The sequence below is a fragment of the Pleurodeles waltl genome, chromosome 8, assembly GCF_031143425.1.
Source record: "Pleurodeles waltl isolate 20211129_DDA chromosome 8, aPleWal1.hap1.20221129, whole genome shotgun sequence".
In the NCBI taxonomy this organism is placed as follows: domain Eukaryota; kingdom Metazoa; phylum Chordata; class Amphibia; order Caudata; family Salamandridae; genus Pleurodeles; species Pleurodeles waltl.
Genome location: NC_090447.1, coordinates 1,482,010,899 through 1,482,033,753, shown reverse-complemented (window position 1 = coordinate 1,482,033,753; position 22,855 = coordinate 1,482,010,899). Strand labels below are relative to the sequence as shown.

General features: G+C 47.0%; 1 protein-coding gene across 3 annotated transcripts in view; it reads right to left on the bottom strand.

Moving 5' to 3' along the window:
* Positions 1-22,855, bottom strand: part of GRAMD1C (GRAM domain containing 1C) — a 1,284,216-nt gene that overhangs the window by 582,798 nt on the left and 678,563 nt on the right. For all 3 annotated transcript variants that reach the window (XM_069202670.1, XM_069202671.1, XM_069202672.1), the window contains exon 7: positions 18,102-18,220. In XM_069202670.1, coding sequence (XP_069058771.1) covers positions 18,102-18,220 — 119 coding nt within the window. The remainder of the gene's footprint in view (positions 1-18,101; positions 18,221-22,855) is intronic.

The window sequence follows — 22,855 nt, the reverse complement described above, 5'->3', positions numbered from 1 at the left end:
GGAACCACCCAAAAGAGAGACCCTAAATAGCCCTGAAAGGTTGACTGGTCACCTAGCTGAGTGACCACCTATCAGGAAGGGGCTCTTACGTCACCTGCCTGTCCTGGCCACTCAGAAGCTCCTAGACTTCCTTGCAACCTTGGATTCAAGATGGCAAAACCCAGGGACCCTCTGGAGGAGCTCTGGGAACCACTCCTGGGGTGGTGACTCCCCTTTCCATTGTCCAGTTTCACGCCAGAGCAGGGACTGGAGGTCCCTGAACCGGTGTAGACTGGTTTATGCATGGAGGGCACCAAATGTGCCCTTCAAAGCATACCAGTGGCTTGGGGAGGCTACCCCTCCCAAGCCCAGTAACACCCATTTCCAAAGGGAGAGGGTGTAACACCCCTCTCCCATAGGAAATCCTGTGTTCTACCTTCCTGGGCATGAGCTGCTCAAGCAACAGGAGGGCAGAAATCTGTCTGTGAGGTGGCAGCAGCTTGGGCTTCCTAGAAAACCTCAGAAGGCTGTAAGAGCAATGCTGGGGGTCCTCGAAGGAGCCCCCAGAGTGCATGGAATCATACAACCAATACTTGCAAAAGTATTGGGGTATGATTCCAACATGTTTGATACCAAACGAACGAGTTACTTACCTTCGGTAACAACTTTTCTGGTGGATACATTAGCTACCTGTGGATTCCTCACCTAATGAATACTCCCATGGCGCCAGCATTCGACGGAAATCTTCTTCCTAGTCTCTGCACGTCGACGAGGACGTCACTCTAGCCCAAGTGACGCCGTCTGACGTCATACAGGCAATAAGAGGTCCTCGACGACGTGCCGACGTCAGTACCAACATTTTTTACGTGCATGAGAACAACAACCCAATGCAATGAAAGAGCAAGGCAACATCCCATAACCTTGTAAAATACACAATATTGCAATGAATAACTGTAAATTTAATATAACTTTTTTTTTTTTTTTATAACGAACAAATATATGCAAATCATGTATATACACAAAGATATATACATATATATATACAGATAAATATAAACAAGTATCCATATATACAACATCTATTGCAACCTTGAAGACCAAGAGGAGCGCACTCAAGGATTACTTGGTAAGACCAGAAAGGCAACGGGGAGGCGGGTGGGACCATGAGGAATCCACAGGTAGCTAATGTATCCACCAGAAAAGTCGTTACCGAAGGTAAGTAACTCGTTCTTCTTATGGATACAACTACCTCTGGATTCCTCACCTAATGAATAGAGTCCCAAAGCAGTACCACGCCCGGTGGCGGGTGCCTAAATGGTCAAACCAAGAAATCCTGCAGCACTGACCGTGCAAAATGGCCGTCCCTTCTGACCTCAGAGTCCAAACAGTAATGTTTCGCAAAAGTGTGAAGGGACGACCATGTTGCGGCCTTGCAGATGTCGACCACAGGAACACCTCTGGCCAAGGCCGAAGTGGCCGACTTAGCTCTGGTGGAATGAGCTCTAATGCCCTCAGGAGGATCCTTCTTTGCCAAAGAGTAACAGATTTTAATGCAAAGAACAACCCACCTGGAGAGTGTTCTCTTGTGGACTGCCTTTCCTCTCCTCTTGCCCACGTACCCGATGAACAGCTGATCCTCCAGCCTGAAATCCTTTGTTCTATCAATAAAGAAGCTTAACACCCTCTTAGGGTCCAGAGGGTGCAGTCTTTCTTCCTCTTTAGAAGGATGAGGCGGAGGATAGAACGTGGACAAAGTAATTAATTGTCTGAGCCAAATGGAACGGTGAAACAACCTTCGGGAGGAAAGCAGCCTTGGTCCTCAACACCACCTTATCCCCATAAAAAGTTGTATAAGGGGGCTTTACCGATAAGGCCTGCAACTCACTCACTCTCCTTGCAGATGTTATAGCTACCAGGAAAACTGTTTTTATAACCAAATACCTTAAGGGGCAAGAATGCATAGGCTCAAAAGGGGACCCCATAAGGAAAGTCAGGACCAAGGACAAATCCCATTGCGGCATAACAAATGGTTTTGGAGGATATTTATTTAGAAGACCTTTCAAGAATCTGATAACAATAGGGGATTTAAATAACGATGGATGGTCTGGAAGACAAATGAAGGCTGACAAGGCCGACAAATAACCCTTAATGGTAGCCACTGCACAACCTTTCTGCGCTAGAGACAGACCAAAAGACAAAACGTCCGATAGATTAGCATGTAAGGGATCAATCTGCCTCTCTCCACACCACGTAACAAATTTAGACCACCTATTAGCGTAGATAGATTTAGTGGAGTGTCGCCTGGCCGCTAATATAACATCCACTACATCAGGCGGGAGAGAGAAGGAACTCCGGTTGCCCCGTTCAATCTCCAGGCATGTAGGTGCAGACTCTGGAGGTTGGGGTGTAAAACCTGCCCCTGCGACTGCAAGAGGAGGTCGGCCCTGAAAGGGAGACGGAGCGAAGGGCACATTGAGAGTTGGAGAAGGTCGGAGTACCACACCCTCCTTGGCCAATCCGGAGCTATTAAGATGTCTTGGCGAATCTTACTCAATACTCGAGGAATCAAGGGTATGGGAGGAAACGCGTAAAGCAACTGGCCGCACCAGGTTATTTGAAACGCGTCCCCCAACGCTCCCTGCAACGGATACTGGAGGCTGCAGAATAACGGACAATGCGTGTTCTCCAGAGTGGCAAACAGATCTACCCGAGGAAACCCCCATCTTTGGAAGATCAAACGGGCTTGATCTGGATGGAGACGCCACTCGTGGTCTGCCGAGAATTGGCGACTGAGACCGTCCGCACGTACATTCAAGACCCCGGCCAGATGATTTGCTACCAAGCAAATCTGATGGTCCTTTGCCCAGGACCACAGTCGAAGTGCTTCTCTGCAGAGAAGGTACGACCCTACTCCTCCCTGTTTGTTTATGTACCACATCGTGGTAGTATTGTCCGTCAGGACCTGTACCGACTGACCACGAAGGGAAGGGAGGAAGGCCTTGAGAGCCAGACGTACCACCCGTAACTCTAACAGATTGATATGAAACATCTGTTCCTCTGGAGACCAAAGGCCTTTGATCTCCAGATCCCCCAGATGAGCTCCCCACCCTAGAGTGGAAGCATCCGTTATGACCGTGGCCACTGGTGGCGACTGCGCGAACTGCTTTCCTTGTGAAAGATTGTTGCTCGCAATCCACCACTTCAAGTCCACAGCAGCATCTCTGGAGATCTTGACAGCACCTTCTAGATCTCCTTTGTGTTGAGACCACTGCCTTCGGAGGCACCACTGAAGAGCCCTCATGTGCCAGCGAGCATGCGTAACCAACAGAATGCAGGAGGCAAACAGACCGAGCAGACGAAGGACCTTGAGGACTGGAACTACCGCTCAACTTCAAAACATTGGAACCAATTCCTGAACATCTTGAATCGGCGGAGGAAAGGCTCGACTCAATGTTGTATCCAGTACTGCCCCTATGAACAGGAGGCGCTGAGAGGGCTCCAGGTGAGATTTGGGCTCGTTCACCGAAAAGCCCAGGTCGAACAACAACTGAGTCGTTGACTGCAGATGATGCGACACAAGCTCCGGAGACTTGGCTTTGATCAACCAGTCGTCCAAGTAAGGGAATACTGCTATCCCCTTCCTTCTGAGCTCTGCCGCAACCACCGACATCACCTTCGTGAAGACTCAAGGTGCTGAAGTAAGACCAAACAGAAGGACCGCAAACTGATAGTGCTGCGATCCTACCACAAACCGGAGATACTTCCTGTGTGACTTGAGTATTGGGATATGAAAGTAAGCATCCTGCAAGTCGACAGACACCATCCAATCTTCCTTGTTCAACGCCAAAAGCACCTGAGCTAGGGTCAGCATCTTGAACTTTTCCTGTTTGAGGAACCAATTCAAGATCCTCAGATCCAGGATTGGTCTCAACCGACCATCCTTCTTGGGAATCAGGAAATACCTTGAGTAACAACCTCAACCCCTTTCCTGCTCCGGGACCAACTCCACTGCGCCCTTTGAAAGGAGGACTTGTACCTCCTGTTCTAGCAACAGGAGGTGTTCTTCTGAACAATAAGATGGGCGAGGCGGGATGGGGGGCGGGAACTCCCGAAAGGGAAGGGTGTAGCCTTTTCCCACAATACTGAGAACCCAAGTGTCCGTTGTAATAGTCTTCCACTTGCGGAGAAAATGCCGTAATCTTCCCCCTACAGGAGAGGAGTGAGTGGGAAATGGTGGAAGCCTAAGGCTGCTTTCCCTGCTGCACCCCTCCAGAGGACGAGGAAGAGGCAGAGTGCTGCTGAGAGGCTCTTCTGGTGCGGGCCCTACCTCTCCCTCTAAAAGATCTATAGGGATGGGAAGAGGCAGGTTGCTGGAATCTCCCCCGAAAGGAAGAGGAGGAAGAGCCACGCCCAAATCCACGAAACCTCCTGAAAAATCTAGAAGAGGCAGAGGAAGAAGGAGCTTGGAGCCCTAACGATTTGGCTGTGGCCCTGCTCTCCTTAAATCGCTCCAAGGCCGAATCTGCCTTGGCCCCAAACAGTTTGTCCCCATCAAACGGGAGGTCCAATAGGGTTGACTGCACATCCGCAGAAAACCCCGAATTACAGAGCCAGGCCCGTCTCCTTGCCACCACAGCCGTGCCCATTGCCCTAGCCACCGAGTCGGTCGTGTCCAGCCCAGACTGAATAATCTGGGTCGCGGCAGCCTGGGCGTCCGAAACAACATCCAAAAGACCCTGGGGAAGCTCCGTAAATGATGACGAAATGTCATCCATAAGAGCATGGATGTATCTCCCCAGAATGCAAGTTGCGTTGGTGGCCTTCAGCACCAGACTGCAGGATGAAAAATTTTCTTGGACTGCGCATCCAGCTTTTTCGAGTCCCTGTCTCCAGGCACCGTCGGGAAAGATCCAGGCGCTGATTTTGATGAACAGGAGGCTTGTACCACCAAGCTCTCCGGTGTAGGGTGTCTAGAAAGAAAGCCAGGGTCAGATGGCGCAGCTCGATACCTCCTGGCCACAGCCCTATGAACCGCTGAGGAAGATACTGGCCTCTTCCACACCTCTAGCACCGGATCAAGCAAAGCCTCATTAAATGGCAAGAGAGGCTCCGCTGCAGCAGAGGCCGGATGTAGCACCTCCGTTAGAAGATTCTGCTTCGCCTCTGCCACCGGCAAAGGCAGGTCCAAAAAGTTAGCTGCCTTCCGTACTACAGCATGAAAGGAAGCAGCCTCCTCCGTATATTCCCCTGGAGACGAAAGATCCCACTCAGGGGAAGTGTCCAGCCCACTGGCTGTATCCAGACCATGCAGTCCATCACCAGAGTCCTCCAGTTCTCCTTCCTCCAGGACTCGTTGGTACTCCTGCTCTTCCAATAGACGAAGAGCCCGTCTCCTCGAATGTAGCCTCTGCTCGATACGCGGAGTCGACATGGCCTCCGCCGAAGTCGAAGATCGGCGCCGATCCCCAGAAGCAACCGACGCCGCGTCCGGCGCCACAGGCAACTTCGGCGCCGATGAAAGAGCAGGACGAAGAGAACTTGGAGCAGATGGACCCACCGGGGTCACAGGACGAAATCCCGACGTCGACGGGATGGAAATCTCCGGGGCCAATCCCTCTGAAGCCACCGGAGCGGCCACCGGCGCCGACACCGGCGCCGAGCCCACGTTCCCAAAAGGGAGAAAGGGCATAAAGGGTGCCGGCCGTAGAGGCGCAGGATCACCCAATGAAAAGGCCAAAGGACCAGCCGGAGCACCCTCTGGAGCCATCTGTTGGAAGATGGTATACATCGCATTTAGGAATGCAGTACTATCGGCTCCAGGGGTGGGAAAAGCCGGATACTGGGGTGCCTGTATCGAAGGCGACCCAGACGCCGGCCTCGACGTCTGTGACGCCGGAGACAACACAAGAGGCTGCATCACCTCAATCACCGACGCCTGCCCAGGTGAAGTCGGTGACGCCGGAGAGGGCAACGGCGTCGACGGATGCAGCGTGATCGTGGGACTGACCTCCCAAGTCCTCCGGCGCCGATCCGAAGGCGACCTGGAACGAGTCTCCTTACTTGAATGGCGCCGTGAATCTTTAAGGCGCCGGGAGTCTCGATGACGCCGATGCCTTGGCGAAGAAGACTTCTTGTGATGCTTTTCTTTCTTCGACTTCGCCATAAACAACTTAGCCTCACGTTCCTTGAGGGCCTTCGGATTCATGTGCTCGCATGAATCGCAAGTTGAGACGTCGTGGTCGGAGCTCAAACACCAAAGGCAGTCGGAGTGAGGATCTGTAACTGACATCTTGCCCCCACACTCACGACAAGGCTTGAAACCCGACTTTCTCTGCGACATTATTACTGCAGAGAAGGACTACGCATGACTACAAGTATGTACAAAATGGCGGATGGAAAAATAATGGAAAATACCTTTAAAAGGCCTCACAAATCCAAAGGGGTGCCAACCAAAGGAGGCGACAGTGGTCAACTAGCCTCTCAATACAGATATGTCTGCAGCACCTTTAACAGTTTGTGTCCCAGCAGACCCTAGCCACTAAAACCATAACACCCTCACTCATTTCAATCGCAAATCAGGTGGCATGCGATTATAAAGTCAGGCCCACTGGTTTCATCATATGGTGTAGACGAATAAGAACAAATTCACAAATCAATATCAGAGGCACTTCAATACCGTTATCATATGACGACATTTCAACTTTTGCAACGATATCAGGCCTCCTCAAGCACAGAAATTGTTATGGTGGTTTCGACACCTTTTTGTTTAAAAAACAAAAACAAAAAAAAAAGTATAATGGTGCTTCTGATCCCCTAGAGAGACCCAATGATCCTGTTTGGAATATGCTAATGCAGTATATGCCTGCAAACTGCAGATTAACCAGTGCAAAGAGGAGAAGTGCTGCTCATAAGCAGAAGCTTCTTTTTCAAATGTATCTCGGCCGCCAATAGTTTGTTGCATTTTGTTCCTGGTGGTGGGTTACAGCCATTAAGTTTGATATCGTGCAACACCACTACTCAGCTGCTTTTTCTTGATATTTTTTTCAGAGCCGCTGACACTGCTGTTTCCCCTTCTGCAACAGCAGCTGGCTGTAAGAACCTGAACCTCCATTCCTGCTCAGCTCTGGTAGTTTGCTTAGTTGGTCTCTTCCTGGAAGCAGCACCCTAAAGCATTTAAGGAAGACCATTCGCCCTGCCTGCACTTCCCAAGAACAACATACCTTTAGCCACTTACACGTGTCTGTGTGTCCAGCAGGAGACTGTAACATCTGCTTCCGAATTCACACACGGGTCTAGTCCACAGATGTCTAAGGGGACCCCTTTTCTTCAGGCCCTCAGCTAGTCCATCCATGACTGGCCCGACAGGGAAGTGCAGTGCTAGCGCCACTAGCTCCAACTTTTTGCGGAGTTCATCTCTGGAGTACAACAAGACCAGAATGGGTCCTCGAAATTCCAGACAGGGAATTATCTGTTATGTGGGCCTGTGCTCCTCATTCTCTTGTTAGGAATGGAGGGGCCCCACGTTAACTTGCGAGTGTGCAAACCTCCTCAGAGTTACCCCTTGACAAATTTCACAACAATCAGAATGAGGACCACTTTTAATTGGTGAGATTGAGACCCACAGCAAGCCTTTGTGGTCTGGATGGGGCACACCAAACATGACCTCCTATGTAAAGTGTGACTGCCATCAGCTTGCCAGATTACCAGAGACAAGCTGTGTTGGCAGCATGTAACTGAGCAGTTAGATAGACCTTTGGACCTGTTCATGTTGATGGTCAAGGAGCCTACTAACCTCACCATGGTACATTTCTGCCCAGCCTATGGTAACCGGTCTCATGCTACATTCAGCATGTATACCGCAAGTGTATGTAGTACTAGCGAGTGGTAGTGTGAGAAAAGAGTATATGGGTCCTGTATGACTGCAGGCCCGGTGGAATCCATCTCACATTACAACTGGAGACCTGCAGTACAAAAGGGAAGTGGATGTACCTTGCAGACAAGCATACTGCATTGTTTGCATTCCTGCAGTGTGTGTGGGAGGGGCAGAGGCAGTTTTTCAGGTCCTTTATTTTGTTCTTTCTTACAGACACACCTATTAGTTATGAGCAGAGGCTTTGCATTGCCAGAGACTGTTTTCTTTAGTAGTACAAGGCCATCTTTGTGTCAGGACTTCCCTGTTTGTTCCACCCTAAGAGGCACTCTTAAAGGTTGCCAGGCATAAGGTGCAAAGACTGCCTTCTCCTATGTGCCCATGTTTTAAGTGTCTAGATGCAGACGACTCGTAGCGTGACCACCTCCTATCAGCCATCATCAATGCCTTGGCTTGACCAAGGATGGATACACAAAATGGCTCATTAGCCCTGACCAGGTTTCAAAGTGCAGTTGAAAAATACACAATACACATTTGGAAACTGGGGATAAGAGTAAGGCTGGAGCATGAAGTTATTATTCAAGGACTTCTCATTGACCCTTTGAGGCACTGCCCCACAAGGTGGCAGTGGAATCCCTGAGGATGATGGCTGGTGTCCGAAACAGCCAGATCCTCAGGTCAAGGGACATCTACGGAGACGTCTGTGACCCTCTTCTGGAGAAACTAAGGTCCTGGCTTCGATGAGGAGTCGCCATCCTGGCTTAGAGACGTATTTGGAGGTGTCCCTCCCAGAGTAGATCAGCTACAGCCCTAGAAAAGGAGCTACGAAGAAGGAAACAGACTGAACAAGCATACCAGCAACGAATGCACTTCGGTATTATGGGGAGGAACAGAACAGCTGGAGCACATGGTGAATCTTCTGCCCTTTTCACAAGTGTGAAAACTCTTTCACCCTCAATGGGCCTTGAGGGGATCATCAACAATCTTCTTAGCCTGGGAGTTATCAGTGGGCTGCCAATGTCAATTGCAAGGTGCCGCACCACTGCGAACTGTCAATCACCTGTTGCAGGTCCCATCTGAGCTCTAAGGTGCACCGTAATGGAACAAAACTGAACAGGGAAATTGGCTGGAAAAAAAAAAAAACACACATTTTATATATGTATCTTATGTATATGAAGCAATTTTTATGTAGCTGGTGGCAATATTTGTGTGTCTCTCTCTCGCCATATATATATATGGCGAGAGAGAGACACACAAATATTGCCACCAGCTACATAAAAATTGCTTCATAACTATAGTAGCTAAAAGATCTTAGTCAAACAAGATCACCATGGATAAAATCTCAACTAAATAATTACTCCAAACCGTTAATCTTTTTGTCCATCCCATGGCCTCCAGTAATTCTTTTTTTCCTCTCATTCTTTAGTCAATAGTTTATCAGATGCTTTATCTGAAACAAATCCTAAAGATTGGAGTAGAATGTACTAATTCATAAGGGTCACCAAATGTTCACCAGGGGAGATGTGGCCAAGAGCATGGAGATGCAGACTCTAGAGCTAGGGAACCAGTTTAAAATACCAGCTTAGGATCCACATCCTGGTATTCTGGGAAAATAACCTAACCCTGTGCCTAAAATTGTGCAATGTGTGCTTCTCTTGTTAGGCACTATGATGACCTTGGACCAAGTGTGAGCTATAAAAAAAAACTGAAAAAACGGTTAATCCAAATTTGAACATTCTTCTCAGGATGTCATTTTGATAAGCATATATCCTGGAGGCAGCAGCCTCTCTACTTTTGAGCTCAAAATCACTGAAGACTTCACAAATTTAGTCAATAGTAGTTTTTATGCCTTGTTACTAATAACTGTCCTTGGAATAACTATGATTTTTAACTATGATCTAGTCCTTTAACTAGAACTACAGAGAAACCAAAAATTGAGGCGGTCACCTTTTGAGTCACTAAGGGCCTGATTACGAGTCTGGCGGACCAAGGACTGCCAGACTCGCGGTGCTGGTCAAACCACCGCACTCCAGGCGGTCTGACGGCCACATAACGACCCTGGCGGTCGGACCACCAGGGCATCGCTGTGCCCGTCATTATCATGGTTCTTGATGGGCGTCTGACTAGTGCTCAGCCATGGCGTTGCGGAGTTCAGCACCGCCGTGCGGAGCACGAGTCCCGTTTCCGCCAAAATTCCATTGCAGTTCAACCGCCATAAAAAGTCTGTGATGAGGCCACGAGGGACCCCCGCAATGCCCCCGCAATGCCCCCAAAGACCCCATTGCCCAGCACACTCGGAATGTGCACTGTCTGCTTTGCAGACAGTGTGCATTCCAAGGGTGCTGGTGTGCTACGGTATTGACCTCGGCTTCCTTAAGGGAGCTGAGGCCAATATAGTAGTAGTGTTGGAATGTCGTAATATGATGTTCCGGCCTGGCAACCCAGTGGGAACATTCTAATACAGTGGGAGCTGAGGCAGCAGGGTTGACGTCTGCCTCATCCCCATGAGTTTGGGGGTAGGCTCGTCCGACCACCAAACTTGTAATGAGCACCTAAATCTGAGCAAATGTTTACCCACCTATAATAAACTACCAATAAAGTCCGGAGGATGTAGAGGTCATATCCTTGAATCAAGGCAGGGAAACCCTTAGGTGCTTACTAGAGGACTTCCATCTAGTTGCCCTCCGGCCCTGCAAAAGAAGCATCCCCTGGAGCCTCAGGATTATTTTTGCGAATTAAGACAAGCACATATATTACTTTTATAGATGGGCCTTCAGCGTTAAAACGTACATATGGCACCCAGTTCTGTTGTTTTATATCCAAATTCACTATATGTTATGTCAATTATTAGTTTCCCATGGAAAACCTTGAGCGACCTATACAAATGGCTTTCTGCCTAATTAAAAATGGTGTCTAGTTTTCAGAAACACATAATTTTTTGAGTTCACCCAAGAGTTTCCATACGGCTTTACTACTTGCAAGTAGGAAGGAACTACAAAAATATGAAAAAATGACCACCACTTTTAAACTTTGCCCATGTCTGAAAGCTATTTAGAAAGTAAGCATTAGCACAACGAACCTTTTGTTGATGCCACTGGTAGAAAAAAAAAAAAACTTTTCTCATGTTCCCGTTTAAAAAATGTTGCCCTTTCTACTGTTGTCGCAGGTCTCTCTAGGGTAGAAAATAAGTTACTTACCTGTAACTGTAGTTCTCCAGTATTGGAATCTTTCATAGATTCACATGCTTGAATCATTCCCCGTCGTCGAGATGGGAGTCCCGGTATACATTTTCATAAGTAATGTTAAAACATATTGAAGAGAAAAAGGCCCTAGGCCTCTTCAATTTGATAGTCTATCAGAGTCATTTTGTGAAAAGGACCAAACTTGATCCTCCACCAATCAGGCGACAGCACCCTTCAGAACCTCCTGAGAGAAGCTCTAGCACCTCAGATTTTCCACGCAGAAGTGCGTATATTACAATGAGTATATGTACTACTAGAAAGAAAGAGGTGGAGTGAGCTTCTCCGGGGAGGTGGGTGGGTCGAATGTGAATCTATGAAAGATTCCAATACTGGAGAACTACAGTTACAGGTAAGTAACTTATTTTCTTACTCCAGTATTGGAACTTTCATAGATTCACATGCTTGAATCAGAGTAGAAAGCAATAAGTATGCACATTGTAAAATGACAACCCCTTTTAATAAACAGGTTATCTTAGACCACAAAATCTTATCATCATGTATAAAGTGATGAAGTATATGAGTGTACTGACATATGTCTACATATACATCTATATATAGATATACATATATACACATCTATCTATACACACGTATTTATACATAAATAACAGTATGTCTTTATCTCTAATATAAATAGGGTATTCCTGTGAAGATACATGCTGAAATTTAAATAACAAACCAGTATTAAAACATAAGACAGTAATGTAAGCTGATCAATATCTGATAACCCGCTTACTATGGGATTATGATAGTGATCAATTATCTTTAGATACATTTCTTTTTTTTTTTTTGATGTGCATACCTTTTCTAGGATGGAGGGATGTAGGAGAAATGGCTCACCTTCACCTGAAGAGATTCCTGAGAACAGCTTGGCCCACTGCTACCTCTCCGTGCGAGAGGGACTCCAAGCAATAGTGCTTAGTAAAGGTATGACAGCTCTTCCATGTTGCTGCCCTACAAATGTCTTGTAGTGGCACTCCGGCAAACAGTGCCGCTGACAATAAGACTTTTCTCGTCGAGTGAGCATGCACAGACGACTGCAAAGGTTTGCCCGCTGCCTGATGGCAGAAGCGAATAGCAGAGGCGATCCATCTTGAAATACTCTGCTTGGATAGCGGGTACCCCTTCCTAGGGGCACTGTACGCCACAAATAGCTGATTAGAACGTCGAAAAGCTTTTGTCCTGTCCAAATAAAATTTAACGCATCTTTTCACGTCTAGAGAGTGTAATGCTCTCTCCGCTGGAATAGACGGATGAGGGAAAAAAGACTTGAAGACCAAAGGTTCGTTAATGTGAAAGTCCGACGGAACCTTTGGAATAAAATGCGGGTTAGTGCGCATTAGTAGTCTATCTTGTTTAAACTGTAGGAATGGCTCTTGGATGGAGAGCGCTTGTACCTCACTGACCCGCCTAGCTGATGTAAGGGCTATCAATAAGGCAACCTTTCACGATAAATGTTTGAGGGAAGCACGGTGGATCGGTTCAAAAGGATGCTTCATCAGTTGTGCCAAAACAATGTTCAGGTTCCACGAAGGAGGTGGAGGTCTGAAAGGAGGGTAAACCCTGAACAGCCCCTTTAGAAATCTCTTAATCAGCCGAGAAGAGAAGAGCGAAGGTGTGTCCTCTGAACGTCTGTATGCAGCTATGGCTGCTATATGAACTTTAATGGACGAGTGTGCTAGGCCAGATCGAGCTAACTCTAAGAGATACAGCAAAATCTCTTCTGGTAGTGAAAGAAAAGGGTCAATTTGACGTTGATGACACCAGGCACAGAATCTCCTCCATTTAAACTGATACGCCTTGTTAGTGCAATCTTCTCTGACGTGTGACAAAATATCTCTGCAGTCCTGCAGAATATTTAAATGCGTAAATTCTCTGTGGTGAGGAGCCATGCCGCTAACCGCAGTGAGTGTGGATCGGGGTGTCGAACTTGGCCGTTGTTCATTGTTAGTAAATGAGGTAACGGCTCCAGCGGAATATGGGGTTTGACTGAGAGAATGAGGAGCTCCGTGAACCAATGTTGGCGCGGCCAATACGGGGCTATCAGTATGAGAGTGCACGGTTCTGTTTTCATCTTCGTGAGAACCCTTGGGATCAACGGAATGGGAGGAAAGGCATAAGCAAAGATGTCTGACCAGACTATCGAAAACGCATTCCCCCAAGATCCCTTTTGGTGATGCCAACTTGCGAAGAACTGGCATTTGGCGTTGTCCTTCTTCGCAAACAGATCCACTGTTGGTGTTCCCCACTGGGAAAAAATCTGGGTGAGTACCGTCTGGTCTAATTCCCACTCGTGGCATTCCGATTTCTGTCTGCTGAGTGCATCTGCTGCTTTGTTGTTTATTCCCAGTAAGTGCACCGCCGATAGTGTGACGCCTTGCTGCGAGGCCCAGTTCCAGATCGCTTGGGCTTCCCTGGAGAGGGTGAGAGATCTTCTACCTCCTTGTTTGTTGAGATAGTGCATCGTAGTGGTGTTGTCCGTTCTTATCACCACTCGCGATCCATGGATTCTTGGGAGAAACGCTTGTAAAGCAAGGTGCACCGCCCTGAGTTCTAGCCAATTGATATGTCTTGATGCCAGATGAGTTGACCATCTGCCACTTATTTTCAGGTCCTGTAATACTGCGCCCCAGCCCTCCAGTGAGGCATCTGTTGTTATGGTCCACAGGGCTGGCTGTTGAAGAAACGAGAGACCGATTGAGAGATGATGCTTTTGAGACCACCACTTGAGAGTTTTGATCATTGTCGGAGTAATTTGTATCTGGTCTTCGAAAGTTCCTGATACTTGAAGCCATTGACGGTTTAGCTGCTCCTGCAAGGGGCGCATCTTTAGCCGACACAGAGGGATCAGAGGTATGCATGAAGACATCATGCCCAATAGTGATTTGAAGAGACGGACTGTAACCTTTCGTCTTCTTTGTATGACACTCCCTAGGGTTAGTAACCTTTGTTGTCTCTCTAACGTGGGACATGTGATGCCGGATTCCGTGTCCAGTTTTGCTCCCAGAAAAGTAATACTGCGGCCTGGTAGAGGGTTGGACTTCTCCCAGTTGATCGTGAACCCGAGATCGGTCAGCAAGGAAACGCACTTTCTTGTTGACTTGTGTGCTCCTGTGTAAGTCTTTGCCTTTATTAACCAGTCGTCTAAGTATGGAAAGACTTGGTGCTTTCGTCTCCTGAGAAAGGCTGCCACTGGTGCTAAGCATTTGGTAAATATTCTTGGGGCTGATTTGAGCCCGAAGGGAAGGACGCGATATTGATAATGGCTCCCGGCTATGGTAAATCTCAGATACTTTCTGTGGGCAGGGTGGATTGGTATGTGGAAGTATGCGTCCTTGAGGTCTAGCGATGACATAAAATCTCTTTGATTGAGACGCAGAAGGATGTCTTGCAGGCTGATCATTCGAAACTATTGCTTCTTTAGGTATACATTTAGTTGCCTTAAATCGAGGATCGGTCTCCAATCCTTCCACTTTTTTCGAATTATGAAGAACCTGGAATAAAATCCTGTTCCTCTTTGATCCCGCGGCACCTTCTCTATAGCTCCCTTGAGAAGGAGCTTGTAGACCTCTTCTTTGAGTTGTTGAGGGTATCTTGAAGGAGGCCTGCGGGGAGGGTTGGGTGGAGGTTTCTGGACAAATTCTAAAGTATGGCCCCGTTCCACTAATTGTAGGACCCACTTGTCTGACGTAATGGTTTGCCATTGACTGAGAAATAAGGAAATTCTTCCACCCAGGGTGACGGGAGGAAGACTGGGCGTAGCCGGCGCCTCGAAGACATCAGGTTCTACGAGCTGCATCCTTAGCAGGGTGGGTTGAGCGTCCACGGCCTGCCGGTCTATTATAGGCTGGTTGAGCCGGTTGTCTTTGGGAATAGTATGGCCGAAATTGTTGCGAAGATGACGGGTAGGAAGAGTACCTCTGTTGCTGATACCCTCCTCTGTAAGAGGGCTGGCCGCGCCCCCTAGGGCGAAAGGACGATTTCCGATATTGCAGGGTCCCTAGTGACCTTGTAGTGTCCGTGTCCGTTTTAATTGACTGTAGGGCTTCGTCCACATGTTTCCCAAATAACGCTTGGCCATCAAAGGGTAAGTCTAGGATCTTACTCTGGACTTCTGGACGAAATGAGGTGGCTTTGAGCCAGCCCTGTCTTCTTAATACAGCAGCGCCTGCAAGCTGTCTGAAAGCAGTGGTCGCTATGTCCATTGCGCAGTCTATAAGCTCTGCAGACGCGCGTTGACCCTCTTGCACAGTCTTATTTGCCTCTGATTTTACGTCTTCCGGCAGTTAACTAATGAAAGGTGCAATATCTGCCCAAAGCGGTCTGTCGTATCGAGACAAAATAGCCAAGGAGTTGGCAGCTCTAAGCACTAAGCTGGCCATAGAAGAAAATCTCTTTCCTATGTTGTCTAGCCTTCTACCCTCCTTATCTGGGGGCGCAGAAATTGGAGCAGAAGGATTCTTTGATCTTCTTTGAGCCGCTTGAGCTACTACGGAATCTGGAGGAGGATGGCCTGTCAAGCATGTTGGGGCATCATCGAGAGCTTTGTATTTCTTATCCAGACGTGGTAAAACTGCTGTGACTGTTGCTGGATTAGTCATGACCTTAAGGCCTTCTTCCCACAAATAGTTCACCATCGGGATGGAACGCACAGACTTCTGGAAGGGCTCTTTAAAATCATAAAGGAAACAATCTGTTTGCTTCGTAGGTAGCGGTAATGCAAAGCGCTTGGCTGCCCTCTCTAAGAGATTGTGAAAACCTCCAATGTCTTCAAGTGGGGACTCCACCTTCGAATGAGAAGGAGAAGATGGAGCAGGAATAATATACTCGTCCCACTCTGAGTGAGCATCTATGAGCTCTCCTTCTTCTTGATCTCCATCAGAAATGTCGGTGTCCTGGGGAATTGTCATGTCTGGGGTAGCCACATCTGTGAGATGCAAAGTCGTCGGTCTTTGATGTGGAGTAGAAGGACCAGAAATGGGCGATGGATGAGGCTGTTCTCCTTGTGGAGGAAACCTTCTGTTATAATCCACCAACATGGCTCTAAGGCCAGTAAACAGGTCGGAAGGGATATACATTCCCTGTTGATACTGCTGATGCTCCAAGGAAGCCTGGGGATCATAAGCTTCCTCATATTCCTCCTCTTCCTGATATTTTACATTCAATTCAGAGGGGCTGTGGGCCGTACCAAAAGGTCCATCTTCGTCTGAATCATCATCTCCCTCCAAAAGATGTACTGGTACCAGGGAGGATACCTTACTAGGTGAAGTGTGGGTTGGAGTTCATGTTTCTGTTCTTTTTTGATATTTTTCCCTCGTCGACGGTGTCGTCGACGATCTCGTCGACGACGTGTAAACTGACTTTGTCGTAGACGGTGCCGTCGATGCTGGACACACTGTTATTTTAATAGCTGCAAGCTTCGCCGACGAGTCTACCGTCGACGGTAAAGCTGATACTGACGTCAGCGCCGTCGACGATGACGAGGTGTAGACGGTCGTCGACGCTGAAGTCGTCGTTGTAGTTCTCGTCGACGGTGGTGTACTCATCGACGATGTCGCCGACGGAGCCGTGGACGATGGAACACCTAAAGTAGTTGGAGTCGTCGGCAATGCGCCCACTGACGGTGCCGTCAACGGGGAATCAGTCGACGAGGCCTTTTTTCCAGTCACAGAAGATGGCTTTTTGAAAGGCACAGATGGTGGAACAGATGAGGATTTCCTGTGCCTCTCATAACTGGGAGAACGTTTTTTTCCCCTCTTTACTTGAGAGTCTAGTTGGGGAAGAAGATGGGCTGCGACCCTTATAAGACCCTGAAGCAGTCTTTTTGAGGGCTTTCCTTGAGGTTTGTGAGGGAGATCTAGAGCGTGATCTTGCTCTTTTAGTTGATCTCTTGGAAGTGGATGATTCCTCACTCTCAGAATCAGTAACTGGATCCTTCCTATGCTTCAGTTTCTGCAGCCATATTAGTAATCTGCCTTCTCTATCCTTTAAGGTTTTAGAAGAAAAAGTACGGCAAATCTTACAGTCTTTGGCTGAATGATCTGGATAGAGGCAGTAAATGCAGTCTTGATGAGGATCTTCAGAATGAAGTCTTTTCTTCCCACAAGTCTTGCAGTCTCTAAAGAGACTTTTCTTTTCCTTGTCAGACATAGTTGAAAAATAGCTGACAAATCAAAATTATTGAGTTTCTCTGAGAGAAAAAGAGCTGAATAAAGGTGTGAAAACAGAGCAGAGCTCTGAGGAGACTCCCTAGCATGATGTGCGGTAGAAAATCTGAGGTGCTAGAGCTTCTCTCAGGAGATTCTGAAGGGTGCTGTCGCCTGATTGGTGGAGGATCAAGTTTGGTCCTTTTCACAAAATTACTCTGATAGACTATCAAATTGAAGAGGCCTAGGTCCTTTTTCTCTTCAATATGTTTTAACATTACTTATGAAAATTTATACCGGGACTCCCATCTCGACGACGGGGAATGATTCAAGCATGTGAATCTATGAAAGTTCCAATACTGGAGTAATATTAAAAACCCTCAAATCCTTCACAATCCCCGACAAAAGTTACAAATTTCACAAGGAAGTCTCTTGTAGACAACGTCACCATGCATTGCTATAGTGTAGACACAGACACTTGCAGAGCCTGATGCACAAAATGTAAAGATAAACTGTGGCATAACTGGGCATAAATGGCCACAGTATTCCCAGAATTGTTGCAATTATATCAGGAGTGTACTACATCAAGCCACTTATGATCCAGGACAAGCAAGTTCGGTCTCGAGATGCATTGGGTCACGGTTGAAAATGTGGGCATGAGGAGAACTAGGATGTGATAGGGAACAGGAGTGTGACAGGATAGGGAACAGGAGGATGACAGGGATAAACAGGCTTTAGAGCCAATGCTTGTTGGGAGGATTCTTAGTCTCTTGCAACTCTTTAAATGCAATAGGCAGACAGTTCAGTGGAGTGGGCAACGAGCATGATAATCTAGTTTATCATATTCTACTTTGAAGGTTGTACCTGGGCGGCCCCTTATCCTCTGCTGACTGAGATAAATTCTCCATCTCCTCATTGTTCAATCCCAGTTCTGTGCCATAGCTCTGCTGCACCAGCTGCCAAAACTCCCGCTTTGTCAGGGTCTGAAAAGAGCAGAAAGCACATTGTCATGCATTACCTTTTACCACTACCAATTTTCAATCATGGTTACAATGTCAAATGAAACAGCACACTCAGAAACAGCAGCAACACTGAACAGCTAGTAATGTTTAAAGGGCCTAGAACTTCAAATAAAAATGGCCGCAAAGGAAATGGACGGATCTGGTATCGGTTATTGAGGCGGATCCTAGATCCAGACTGGTCCCGGTGAAATATGCTGAATTTGTCCCAGTGTTATTTGCCAACACCGGGACACATACAGTGGCACCTGCACGTTGTCTGCTTTCCAATAGAGTAGCAACTTGCAGACAGCAAAAGGGCTTTCTTATTTTCACATAAAGCTGAGCCCAAACAAGGGCCTAATTTAGAGGGATCAGTCCTAATTATGTTTGACTATCAGCCTGAATGAGAAGTGTCTGCAGTCCACTTCCTAGAGGTCAACACAATTGAGTGAAACTAGGGCACACAGCTTATCACTTCACAAGTACTTAAAAGAAACTACGATTTGGACAGAGCTTTTCGACTTTGTGCCACCCCTGCATATAAGAGATATGCATCCACTGTGAGAATGTCAGATGTATCCGTCTATGGGAATAATTATACAAATGAGGATTTAAACAGCACAGTTTTTAGGGCGACCTGTTATCTATTTGTGGGCATATAACCACGCCCATCACTTTCAATCGTTTGTGGGCTTGCCTTTAAAAAATCCTGTGATGTCATTGGTAAATGCTTTACATTTGTCCCGCATTGGGGTGGTTTTGTTACCACCTTGCAGACCAACCCTGTTGTATGGATAATCCCACGATTGCCAACATAATTCAGCAAGGGCTAATTTTTTTTGTCTTTTGTCTCTCCCCTCCGTACTCCATGGCAGACATAGTCCTCACAGTGCCAACAGCATGAACTCCAAGGTGATATTAGAGCACTGGTTACACAGTTACCTAAACAGAGTAATTTCTTTTGGCTCTCCCCTCTGCGCTCTATAACTTTCCCAAAAACACTTGTAATTTATACGTCTTTTACTAAAGAACAAAGAAATTCTAAAAGCGGCTCTCCTGGCACATCGGGAGAGACAATACTACAATATTCACTGCACTCGGGAAAACTCGACCCATAAATCTTTGCAAGCATTTTTTTTCCACAACATTTTTGCCCAAAACTCAGCCTGTGGTGGCCCTAAGACAATGGGACCACCACCAAACTTTTCAGCATGAAACACTCTTTCTGTTTAGGTCAAGTTTGACCAAGTCCCCACACTAAGTTAGTGGGGACCCCCAAATAATAATCCCTTGTGCCATTCAGTGTCTTTTTAAGCTCTAGTAGGACTGGAATGTTTATTTTACAGCTGGGAGTAGTTTGTGTTTTAAGGGCCTTAGTGTTGCAGTAGGCTTGCTACGCCTGACTTATGTAAGGCACTATGGGGGTCATTACAACCCTGGCAGACGGTGTTAAAGCGGCGGTAAGACCGCCAACAGGCTGGCGGTCTTTTTTTAGTATTAGGACCATGGCGGTTACCACCACGGTCATCCGCCGCTTCTCCGTTCCGCCCGCCAGGGCGGAGACGACCGCTGTGCTGGAGACCTGGGTCTCCAGCCCGGCGGCCGTCACAATACCGCTGCCGGTATTTTGACCCGGCTTATCGCCGTGGATTTCCAGCGGTAGGAACCGCCATGGAATCCATGGCGGTAAGCACTATCAGTGCCAGGGAATTCCTTCCCTTGCACTGATAGGGGTCTCCCCCACGACCCACCCCCACCGACTCCCTCCCCTACACCCCCCACCACCCCCCAAAGGTGGCAGGGCCCCCCTCCCCACCCGACGCCCAACATCACATAACTCACACACGCAGGCACCACCAACACACACACCAACATACATGCCTACATCCACACACTCAGTCAGACACGCACACCCATATACAGACATACACGCACTCATTCCCAATCACGCAACACACCTGCAAGCATACACGCACTCACACCCCCCCTCTACATACAGACACACGCACACCCCCACACAACACCCAATACCCCCCCACCCCCTCCCCTAACGGACGATCAACTTACCTGTTCCGTCGATCCTCCGGGAGGGGACGGGAGCCATGGGGGCTGCTCCGCCGATACCACACCGCCAACAGAACACTGCCGCGCCCAATCACAGGACGTGATTCGCTCGGCGGTGTTCTGTTGGCGTGGCGGTGGAGCAACCTCCACTTCCCCGCCGCCCACCAGTATGGCGGTTGGCGGCTCTCCGTACTAAAAAGGACGGAGATCAGCCAACAGTCATAATACGCCGAGCGGCAAACCGCCACTGCTGGCGGTCTTCCGCACAGCAGTCCCTCGGCAGTCTTGTTAAAAGACCGCCGAGGTTGTAATGACCCCTATGCCTCTAAGGGCAAAATATATGTTTGCACTGAATTATATTCTGCCATTCTGTTTTCATGCAGTTATGCCCTCTAGGTGCTAAATATGTGGATTACATGACCATGTTTCTTACAAATGTTATTTTTATTGTCGTGTCCTTTAGGGGCTATTCAGAGCATTAGAGTCAACACACTACAATATGCACTGCACTCGGTCGACCAAGTGCAGTGCAGAGCGCTCCTATAAAATAATGCATGCTTTGCAGGGCATTCTTTCACAAAACACTTTTGCTCATAACTCAGCCTGTGGGGGTCCTAGGACAATGGGACCACCTACAAAACGTTCACCACAACCCGTGCTTGCTGATCATCCCTGGTCCCCACACTAGGTTAGTGGGGATCCCAAAATAACCTCCCACCATTCAGTGTCTTTTTAACCTCTCTCATGGCTAGAATGTTGGTTTTACAGCTAAGAGTATTTTGTGTTTTAAGGGTCTTGTTTGTAATATCACTGCAGTAGGCCTTATAGCCCTGAAAATGTGTAATGCACTACACCTTCTACGGGCTAAATATATGGTTACAAGGCATTACTCTTGGTCATTTTCTTTTCATGCCCCTCTAGGGGCTAACTACATGGTTACATGACCATGTTTCTTACAAATGTAATTTTCATTGTGGTGTCCTCTAGGGGCTGTCTGAGCATTACAGTCTAATGCCAACAGTTTATTTCTGATGAAGGTTTTTATTGGGTTTATATTATAGTTGTATATGTTTTATTAATCTCTCCTTATTGCAATTATGACCATGAGTCAGGCAACGTAACATCCTTATTACACTTTGACTGTTTGAACATGCTTGATATATTTGGGTGACCCTTCTAGTTTATTTCTCTAGTTACTCCTCTGTGGCTGTCTTGTGCCTTTTTTTGGGAACTGTGTTAGCCATCCAGCAACTCTGATGGTGTGGTGGTGAAAGTGGAGTTCTATTGGACTTAGCATGGCAGATTTAAATTAGGATGCTAAATGGCAACATTTTCATTTTTGGCTGCAGACAGAGGCAGAAGTAAACGGAAGTGCTTTAGTTATATGCAGGTCCACTGGAATTATGTGGCAGGAAAAGACCAAATTATGACGCAGTTTATGTGGCAAGAAAAGTTTAATTATGAATTTACAAACACCAATAGCTCTAACTCAAGTAAATGTGAGACCCATTGCATTGCAAATGTATGTTTAATTGAATTCTTTTAAAGGGCTACTCATCACACTGTAGGGTGTTCAAACACCTTACATCACCCGGACACATCATTATAAAGAGACAGCAAATAATACAAGTGTGTAATCAACGTACGGTATGTGTTATATAAGAAAATGGGTGTTACAAGGTGTAGGAGTTGCATCTCGACTTTCTGGTAGGCAGTATGTTAAAGGTGCGTGGTTGGAAGAAACACAAAGCCAGGATTTAAAATGTAACGAAGGCGTTGGGGTGTATGTACTAACAACACTTTATTACTACCCAAATCAACCCTTTTTACCAACCTTAGAATAACAACAGATCAAGGAAAAAATAAATAAAATCTAATGACTTGCAGTTTGCATGCAGTGCCTGGATGCCAATAGATTACTGTTCTATATTAGAAGGACTGCAACTTATGAACTGCTAATAAAAAAATGATCTCTGTATCAGTATCAGTTTTTCTCCAATATTTTGACAACTAATTTTGTATTTATATTTTTAATGACGTTACAGAAGTTGTCATGAGTGCTGTAATATCTGGGGTAAAAGTTGCTTTCTGGACCAAGAGCTTCTCTTTTTGCCAAATTTGGTGTAATTCCGTCCAGTGGTTCGGGCGCTTTCTTGTTCAAAATCTCTATGGAAAAATACATTGAGAAAAAGTGTTTGGGACCCCCCTCTTCTTCTCGGCCTTCGCTTGACGGATCATTCCGAAACTTTCCAGACAGCAGCTGAAGTGATTGCGTATTTTTGGGGAAAATTTTGTGAGGATGTATCAAACAGCGCCAAAGTTATTAGCAAAACAAAAAATGCTTTTTCTATAGAAACTAGGTCCTAACTATAACTACCTAGTGGTGACCGCCACTAGACAATAAAACCCAAGATTACAGGGATGTTATAGTTAGGTTTACTTTTACACACACAAAACTACAGAAATTCAACAGTCATAGGTATTGTTATCTCAAGTATCTATACCTTGTGCACTAAGGTACCTATAATGTACGCCTTTGCCATGCAGTTTTTC